Source organism: Oculina patagonica, chromosome 7 (assembly GCF_052425735.1).
Source record: "Oculina patagonica isolate OP01 chromosome 7, crgOcupat, whole genome shotgun sequence".
In the NCBI taxonomy this organism is placed as follows: Eukaryota; Metazoa; Cnidaria; class Anthozoa; order Scleractinia; family Oculinidae; genus Oculina; species Oculina patagonica.
In genome coordinates, this window is record NC_135764.1 from 23,200,834 (window position 1) to 23,210,895 (window position 10,062).

The following is a 10,062-nucleotide window of genomic DNA, read 5'->3' on the forward strand; positions in this document are numbered from 1 at the left end:
TTTTATTATTACACGGCTGTCATGTATTTATAGGGCCAATAACTGAAATCAGCCAATCAGATTGATCCATTGCCGGTCCGATATTTTCTAAGTATTGAACCGCGTATTGTCCCGAATGATCCCGCGGGGATGTCCCGAATGATCCTGCGGGAATTGTGCATTGCTATGTCTTGCTAAAGTGGAAAAATAAACCGGCTTGACTCGCATGAAAATCCCTCTTGTACTTTTTATTGGTTTGTAAATTCCGTGTTCTCGAGGTCACAATATTATTATATTCTTTACGAGCACTGGCCTAGTGATTTATTATTTTTCTGATATAAACATAAGATTTCACAAGCTACTCGGAAAAATTCAGAGAAGCTTTTTACCGAGTAGCTTTTTTATGTCACTGACAGAATAATATCTTTCTTCATTGTCTTTCTCCAAGCTGAAAATATACCATCTTTTATTTCCTTAAGATTGCACTTATTACACAAACAGAGGATAATTGCTTTAGGCTTATAAATAGTAAAATTTGAGCAAAAAATAGTTTACCATGCTTGTTTTAGCCGCAACGGACACGCTGCCATGTTCGGTCAACATGAGCGCGCCTACGACGCACGCGCGAAATGTTGCGCAGTAGGATGCGAAGTCCAATTCTAAGAAAACACTTTAAAGAAATTTAGATGGAGACTAAGCTTAAGCGAATTCATTTTCCTCCCTGAGTATCCTTTTAATTCAGAGAATTGTGCTTGTAGTTCCGGGGATATGAAAGACCCGCCGTGTGTTTTGAAAGTCTTAGAGTCTCAAAAGTTTCAATTTGAACTTTGTGGTAGGGCGACAAGGGCAGATGGCAAAATCTAACACACCTGATTGGTTATCACGTAAACAGATTAGAGTTTTTTTATCACTGCAAATTGCTAGATGAATTTGGCGGCGTTGTTTTTAAAAATTTAAGACCCTTCATTGTTGAAACTTCCCAAAAAAGTATAAATCGAACGTGTCAAGTCTTTGACATTTAATTGGTATTACAAGAAAGTCCACAAGCGTCGCTCAAATAACATCGTTAATTTACTTGTAGGTTTGCAAAATTATCTTGTTCGTGAATTTATTTAGTTTCAAAATTTAAATACCGAGTAGAGTCGAAGTCAAAACCCGCGAAGATTGGACAGTTGTGCGCATAATCAGCCAACAGTTATTGTTCAATTGGTGTTTGTTTCATTAGCATTAAGTTTGCAAAACAGTCTATGCCCGTCAGGTATTTCAATAGATTTCTTTTTAGGAGATAAATTCGGTAATTTGTTTCATTTTTATTCGACAACCCGCCGCGCTTTTGTTACCCGGCGCAAGGCCAAGCAGTCGACTCTGGAAAACACAAATGGAAGCATGTCGCGGTCCAACGCTCACGGCTTTCGCGTCTTCTTCGCTTCTGTCGTAGTTTTCTCCGCATTCTACAGAGTTCAAGGTATGCCCAAAAGTTTCACAATGTGTTTTGGCGGTTGATGTAGCGATTTATGTGTGATAAATATAAATACATGATGGCTTCGCGATCGCAGACACTGAAACGCTAACGTAGTTGTTAGTCAGTTCTTCATTGTCAAGGGCTCATATTTTAGTCAAAACTAACAGTCGAGATGGGACAACATTCGCCTAAACAAAATCACTCGACCAGCCCTTAAAATTAAGATAAAACGCTTTAGATATTTGCAAAGCAGTTCATACTTCAGCAATGAATGTCATTGCTTAGATCTAAATAGATAGAGTGCAGATGTTTGATTACAATCCATTCAAGGGCACGTTTGTCTGTCAAAATTACCCCAAGGCTTACAATATGTCTTGAATTCTGGATTCAGGCGAATAAATACCTCTTATTTACGTACTTCACAGGATAGCTTATTCGTTACTGAAGTCGGGAACTCATCTTGTCGAAATACATACAGAGGCCAATTGAGTTAATGTTAAGAACTAGCTTGAACAGGTGGACTTGGAGCGCAATACAATAATATTACAGATTGAAAATGCACTAATACCCATTGACCAAACGTCAGTGAAAGGTCGATTTTACCATACAGGTAAATTTCGACAAAGATTTTTAATCAAATCTGACAATTTCATTGAACTAATTAATTACAGTTCTACTTCTCGATATTTAATTATATTCAAAAAATGAATACACAAAAACGGATGTTCATCAAATTTTTTGTGACGTTTCATCACTTTATTTTTACTTAATTTACTCTTTGCTATACCCCGTTTGCTAGAGCTTAGGTTGTAGCAAAGAGAGTAGAATATATTTTAGTTTTTGGCATTATAATTTGTTGACATTCGTCATGTTCGACGAGATAAGGACTTCTAATTTGATGTATTGAATGAATCGGCTCAGGAATACAATTGAGCTCCTTACGGAGGACGCTGTACTAATTGTGTTGTCGCCTTCACATTGAAAAGGCGAAATGTCGTTTACGTGTGAAAATGGAACCCTTTTGTATTACAGTCTTAGATATGGCAAAGATTAAGAGCTTTACATCAAATTAGCCCCATGGGCAAAAGCTTTTGTAATAAAGAAAAAAATTCTATGAAACAAGAAAAAACCCAACATTCTAATGAAAATCCATTTAAATTGTACCATTTGAATACATCTGTTTGCCGCGTAGAGACAGTGATGGCGTTGTTGCTTGAAAATATCAGCTAGACTGTTGGAAAATAGTTCGTTATTGACAAAATTATTGAATTTTCGTCAGCGAACTGTCCAAAACTAGGTGCTAGACTAATCAGAAATAGGACGGATAATTAATGAACTTGGATAAGATGCGCATACATAACAATTCACTGAACAATTGTGGTTAGCACTTCGTAAATTTCTCAATCTACCACCGGTAGCGTCCTATCGAGAATTTTAATACCCTGGGATGTTTGAACATATAATTTGTTGAAAGTAATAAAAAGAAACCACAAGCAAATGATTTAAATATGTCTCGCCGCAGCAGCCATTTTAGTGACTTTCATTGTTGTGATCTGTGTCGAGCCGTACATTTTGTTGTGTGTTACTGCGATCTTAGATCTCGTGTCCTGAGAGAAAGTTGAAGTCGAAAGTATGCCAGTGCGCGCAATTGACTGATAACTGCAAAAATAGCACAAAATTTAGCTGACAATTGACAAATAACCCGGCGAAGGAAGATTCAAGGGAAACACTGATCCTCTAAACTGACATGCAAATTAAATGAAAAATGACAAATAAAACAAACAAATCAACAAAAAAGTAATTATAAATAACGGATAAACGACGAAGTTTTGATTGACAGCTTACATTTAATTACTAAACTTAAATACGTCTTTTATTATCGATGAAAACGCGTCTTCCCCGTCCACATTTATGCATTTTTGTTGATAACGCTTCGCTCAAAAACGCTACAACAGTTATCTGGGCACGCGACAAATAGAGATCAATAGATCCACGACGAGAGAAAAAAAAGAAAAGCCTCCGTTGGTCCACACTAATAGGGCTCCGTTTTCACAAAAGACCGTTTTCGCCGGCCACGCTGACACACTGTTTTCAAAACGATGCTTTATTAAAAGTTTACATTCAGGACAAACGTTTCCAAACTCGTGAGCGTTCGGTGGAAACGCTCGGCGTTTTTGATGCATCGATCGTTGTAGAGTGCAACTCATCCAATGTGGCGGGGACGAAACATGTTGTGTTTCTTTTCCTTGATGGAAGACTTTCAAAATTTTTCCATATGGGCCCCAAGTTATATAAATGCAAGTTATTGAGTTATATGTAATGTAAGTTCATTATTTCAGATTTTTCCTTCTTTTCTTTTCTTCTGTTTTAAGATAGTTCTGACTGGCGTGGGTTTGAACATATGAAATAACCCTTATTTTTGCCAAAGTTATAAGAAATTAAAAAAAAAAAAACTAATAGAAATTGATTTTATCTTAGTCGTTAGATGAAATTAAATAACAATAAAATCAAGTATGATTGAAAAATTGTCGATGAATAAGCTTGGAAGCAGTGTATTTAGATCATTTACATAAAATCACGTGGCTATTTCGAAAAACTATTCGAATTATTTCATAATCAAAGGAATTCAAAACCTGTTTTCTCTGAGTTGATATTTTTGCTCTTTTGAAACAAAAGTCTCGAAATAATCGTTGCAATCAAAATAGAATATCTGATTCAACTGATAAACATTTATGGAATGAAAGGCTAAAGAGCCTCGGTCAAATCAATCATATTTTTGACGTTAGATTAGATAAGGAATATATCTCAGCATGTGGTTATCCACATAGCATACTTCTGTATGTCGCATGTGGCGAAAGAGAGATTTGGAAGTTAAAATTAATGTGCACATTAAACATCTATTCATATATCTTCAGGGGCTATTATATCAACAGTATTAAAATTGCCTCTTTTCTGATTAGATCAAATTGATAAGATGGTGGGCTAAATGAAAATAAACCTGATAAGCATTAGTGCATTATCGTAGAAGCCCATCACTTGGATTGTCCATATGTGATATACATGTTGCAGTTTAAATTTTTCTTTGGTTAAAATTTTTTCAAACCAGTTTGATTTTTAGCTTTCATTGTCTTAAATAACAATTAAACTGGAAGGAAAAATTTAAACCACAACATATGCACGAGCCAACCATTTCCTCTGTTAGTATCCTTTTTTATAGATATGACTTAAAAGTCACATTTCTGATATATAAAATCTTTTATCGTGAAGAAAATTTCCAAATGATAGTTTGTAAAGTAGAAAACGCAATTGTAAGCTGAAAATAAGCAAGAAGGACAATTATGTCTGAGAATATTAAGACCAATTTCGAACGACGACAAACTTGGAAAATATGTGCCATTTTTTGGAAGCACTGCAAAATGTAATGAGGTCCTGACTCTTTAAATCTGCAAATATGCAAAATAATTTTCAAATTATATGACCATGGACATATTTTTTCCTCCTTTTGATAGGCAATTCTTGTCCAAACGGTTGGGCATTTTTAGAGGGTTCCTGTTACTTCTTCTCGAACCAGACTGCCACGTGGGAAAGCGCACGCGAGCGCTGTAAGGAGACTGGAGGAGACTTGGTGACTGTATCTTCGGAATCGCAAAACGCGTTCATTGTTTCACATTACTCAAGCCTGAGTTGTTTGTCTCAGGGAACCTGGTTAGGACTTCATCGCAATCCCAGAAACACTTCGCGATGGGTTTGGCTGGATGACTTAGATGCGGAGCCTACCTACACAAAATGGCACAGAAAAGAACCAATGAACGATCGTTTGCATAAAAATTGCACGGAAATTCACCCCAGTAAGAGTATATACTGGTATGGAAGAGAATGCTCCGCCCAAGGGTGTTACATATGCGTCAAAGGTAAGCATAAACAGTAAGTCTCATAGTACTCCCATCCTCTGAATGTTAATTTTTGTCTTTTTGCGTTTTTGTCCGGTTTTTCATAATTTTCAGTTTATGTTTTTGAAAATTTTACATCAAGGCGATGTCGCCAAGCAAGAAGAAATAAGTTAGGATTTGGAAATTGCTTTCAAATGCATGATGATGAAAATCCTTTCTGACTCTGGCCTCCTTGTCCATTGCTTCCAACAAGAGATTATGTTTTTCTTTTTTTATTGTACATGTCTGAATGCTTAGTGGGGTAATTAATTACGATAATATGAATAGAAAAGTTCGTGAACTGCGTGGCACTTATTGTTGGATCAACGTCAGTAGGTGAAAAAATCTTCAATGACACCAAAGTTTAAACAATTGTGCACCAGGTAGAAAAATCTCCAACAAAACGAATGGTTAAATTCAGCTTTTATTGAAGTATTTGTCTACGACTTTATGGATTTGCGGTTTTACGGGACCGGATTTTTTTTCCCTCTCAGATGCGAACGAGTGCGATAATGATAATAATGTTTGCAGTGGTCAACCCTGTGTAAACACTGTCGGGGGCTACCGTTGTGCCTGTGGTAAGGGCTACGCGACAAAAGAAGAAGATAAGGAATGCGAAGGTAAGGAGCAAAGCCTTGACAGGGTTTAAGGAACCGTGGTATAAGCTGTGTTTAGAATTTTTGATTGAGTGTCTTAACCAAAAGCAAAGTAATCACTCTGGTCAAACATAAAGGGCACAGGCAATCCAGTGAACCAATCAAAGCTCGAAACACATGTAGCCGGCACGAAGCGTGGAAAAACGTGTGTTTGCGAATCAATATTGATTTTGGTTTTACTTCTGATTGGCTGAGAAAGTGGTGCGAATTTTTTAAACCAATCGCAAAATATGTTAATGCAAAACCAAAGCAAATGCGAATTACTTTCGACACTCCCACCCAGGTGAAAATTGCTCTGAACTGGCCAACAGCGGTTACTGTTTCAACACGTCTTAACACGGTCCATGTGAGCTCACGAGGACGGCGGCTAATCGACATTATAATTACCAAGTTTAGTTTTCCCATAGTCGTCGTTACAGAGTCCCGGTGTAGACCTCGATTCAGCTTTAAATGTGGTCTTACTTGTACTTTGTTTAAGTGACTGGCCTTTTATGTCTCTAATAACCCATTGAAATATCATACCAAATTTCTAAGAACTTTTTTGCCATGTTAATTTAACCTTATATCGGTTTTCAAAATTCAACGTGTTTCGCCAGTAAGTACAAGAAGAAAACAATTGCTCTGACTACGATCTCTACATATTAAATGTTTTTTTCCCTCTGTAGCCGAAAACCCACCACTGAGAATTATTCGCTTAGACACCCTTGAAGGATCCATATAGTGGCTCTGATTGGTTATTACTTACGAGCGAAATCAGAAACCCTAATCGGATGCCTGTAAGGCGACGTCATCAGTGTGGGAACTCAGGCGTCTCTGGGCGTGAATAAATTAAGCGAACGAAGAAAGAGGCATCTTTATTTAGGCTACCATTATGTTATTTTTCATTCTACACAGATGTTGACGAGTGTAAAGACAAAAATGGTGGCTGTCCTCACGAGTGTGTTAACACACAAGGAAGTTACCTTTGTCACTGCAGAGATGGATACATAACAGAGAATGATGGAACAGTTTGTAGACCACGTGAGTATATCATAAACAAGGAAATGGTACGATTGATTCCGATCGGTAGTGTTCAGTTACGCAGCCTTGCTTAAGCTTCTTTCACCGACCACGAGTTACTACGTAGTGTCACAGCACCATATGAAGTTTACGTGTTAGTAGTCCTTTCTACTTAGCAAGGAAAAAATAAGGGGCTCCTGAACAAAATCTTCGTTTCCAAAGTAAACTAAACAAAAAAACATGCTATGCCCTTTCCAGCGACATGCTGAGAATATGCTAATGGTTTTAGCATTGTGATTAGCTTAGACCTGTTTCAGGCATTAACAGGCCTGCGCATGCCTAAATCACCAAAAGTCATTGAGATCAACTAATAAAAGAACGAAAAAGACCAGTTTGTATGTGTTGTTAAGTCTCTTAAAGACGATATTATTAATAATCTTGTTGCAGAACATACTTCGCCGGAAACGAAGATGAAAAGAGACAAAGAAATCAGCTCAACGACCGCAAGTAGAACAAACGACACCAACGTATTAACCAAGCCTCCCCCTGCTGAGCAGCCGGCTGGTCAGTATATAAACAAAGATATTTATTCAATGACAATTGTAATAATTTTTTTACGGGCAAGTGGGCGTGACGCAATAAATCCTGTAATCTGATTGGTTCCGGGGCGGGAAGAATTTCCCGATCTTGCCCGCGGTCAACGGATCAGACGGAACGGCTATCCAACGTACAGTCAACTCTCGCCTTGCGGACACCCCGCTATTGCGGTCACTCGCTATTACGGACAAAATAAAGATCCCTGGCGAAAGAGGTTTGACTGGAAATGACTCCCGCTATTACGGACTCTCGCTATAACTGACACGAAACGACACCCCGAGCGTGTCCGCTATAACGAGAGTTGACTGTATAGCGGATACGCTCGGGGTGTCGTATAGTGTCCATTGTAGCGAGAGTCCGTAATAGCGGGAATCATTTCCAGTCAAATCTCTTTCGCTCGGGACCTGGATTTTGTCCGTAATAGCGAGTGACCGCAATAGCGGTGTGTCCGCAAGGCGAGAGTTGACTGTAAATGCAAAATTTAGATTAATTTTCCTCCAAAGGTGTGCCTTTTCTAGGTGTTTGGCTAATTAGGGATCGGAGCATCGCGAAAAACGGAAAAAAAGCGCGAAGTACAGCGAGTGGAAAAACATGTTGAGGGGTTGTTGTTGTGGCCGTGCTTTACCCGTCACTCTAAAAGACTGAAAATTAAAGAAAAACCTACCGTTACATTGTTATAAGGATATGCAATGTGCGCTCTTTACAAAGTAAAGGGAAAAAAGGGGGGGCAGCTTTGAGCCAGGCGGCCCATACTGCTGGAGCTTATTCCGGTTTCTGTTGCATTAAGCGGCTAGGAGTATTTCTACTCCCTCTTGTATAGGATGCTAGTCCATCGCAGGGTACCCCCAGCATTATGTCGCGCCGGTACCCATTTTACACCTGGGTGGAGAGAAGCACTATGAGAGTAAAGTGTCTTGCTCAAGAACACAATTGCAACCCAGTGACCCTGGCCAGGGCTCGAACCCGGACCTTTCGATCCAGAGTCCATTAGGCCTCCTCGCATCCCTAATAAATACCTGTTATTAAGCATCATTTTTCCTTTTTCAACTTCATTTTTTAGATCAACTAATAGAAGAACCAAAAACATCGCCATTAACGAGCTTCGGAGTTCTGTTCACCATGGCTATCCCGCTATGTTTCATCGTATGTTTCCTTGTATTGTGCTACATCAAGGGGCCTGGAAAAGAAAAGACTAAAGAGGTCGGAATTTCTGGACGTTTGATCGAATCTGTCTCGCCGTTCTTGGACACTGCTTTTATGGACCTTCCTTCAGACACAAACGGAGAAACCAAGGGAAAGAAAAGAAGCGTGAAAACAAAAAATAACTCGTATTCTGAGGAGGAGCCTATGGTATAGATATCCCGGACTGATGATTAAACATGCCAGCGAAGAGATACAAATGTACGGTTTTTTTGAAAGGACTTCAATCAACCAGCTCTTGTCCAATACGATGAAAATAATAGGGTTACGCTCCATGTACATATAGATTGGATTTTTCACAAGATGAACTACTCAATCTTTCTTCAAAGTATCTCACAGAAATTTGATAATTATTTGGGGTGTTATAATTTTATCTGGCATTGTTTAAGACATAAATTTGAACACCAGGAGCTTTTACAAAAAGAAGGATTGTCGGAATTGTAAGGTGCCCCCTTTGGACGTTTAATTGCATATGAATCGATTTTTTATATATAGTTGAAACAAATAGCATATTAAAGACGCGATCCTAAAGTTTGAAAAGTCTGGGTGGAATTAGGAGAGATTTCACAAGCCGCGAAAGTTGGCCAATTTAGAAAATACCACGTGGTTTTGAATTCAAGATGATGATCATTACAAAGTGTGTTGAGTGGAGAATGGACTGTAAAAAAAGACACCGGGAACATAACGGTCTGAAGATAAGTTTATTATCTCATGACCGTCTCTTTTCACCTAGTATGGGCGTAGTCGACTTCCAGGTTCCCAGGTCCAGTCGGGGGAAAACGTTTCATCTTACGCAAGTAATAAATGCCCTTGTCGAAAAAAATCTGCCTGGCAAATAAAAAGTTTGAAGAACACTGTATCAGTGTAATTAACAGTAGTTAACCGATGATAAGTTTAACAATGTAATTCAGTGTCTTTGATTATCATACGATGAACAATTAATTCAGAGCTGTCTTTTGTCTTATGTCTTTTGCTTTTTACTTTTTCGTCGTTAGTCTTTCAACAAGTGCCCCTCTCGTAAAATAGACGCCCCTCGCCAAAATAGCCACATCTATTACCAATGGGAGTCGAAACTAATTCGCGTTTTCCCTCTCACCCTCTTTTTCTGTTCGCCCCAAGCTACCGAGAGCCTGGAACAAGCTACAAAATTGTAAACACATCGCCCGTCAAGGTAAAACTCCAGGTTATTTAGTAAATAAACCCCTTCAGGCGGGGTAATTGGAGGATAATGCCCGAGGCT

General features: G+C 38.6%; 1 protein-coding gene across 1 annotated transcript; it reads left to right on the forward strand.

Moving 5' to 3' along the window:
* Positions 1-1,253: 1,253 nt before the first annotated feature.
* Positions 1,254-9,764, forward strand: LOC144660895 (uncharacterized). Its single transcript, XM_078521622.1, has 6 exons — positions 1,254-1,444; positions 4,951-5,352; positions 5,865-5,990; positions 6,921-7,046; positions 7,473-7,589; positions 8,683-9,764. Exons 1-6 carry the CDS (start codon positions 1,366-1,368, stop codon positions 8,976-8,978), a joined length of 1,146 nt encoding a protein of 381 aa, XP_078377748.1. The 5' UTR covers positions 1,254-1,365; the 3' UTR covers positions 8,979-9,764.
* The last annotated feature ends 298 nt before the right edge of the window (positions 9,765-10,062 follow it).

What these genes read in the sequence shown, in the direction of transcription:
- LOC144660895 (XM_078521622.1), top strand. Translation starts at nt 1,366, where the DNA reads ATGTCGCGGTCCAACGCTCACGGCTTTCGCGTCTTCTTCGCTTCTGTC. An exon ending in CGCATTCTACAGAGTTCAAG is followed by an intron (nt 1,445 to 4,950) that starts GTATGCCCAAAA and finishes TCCTTTTGATAG; the next exon opens with GCAATTCTTGTCCAAACGGT. An exon ending in AGAAGATAAGGAATGCGAAG is followed by an intron (nt 5,991 to 6,920) that starts GTAAGGAGCAAA and finishes CATTCTACACAG; the next exon opens with ATGTTGACGAGTGTAAAGAC.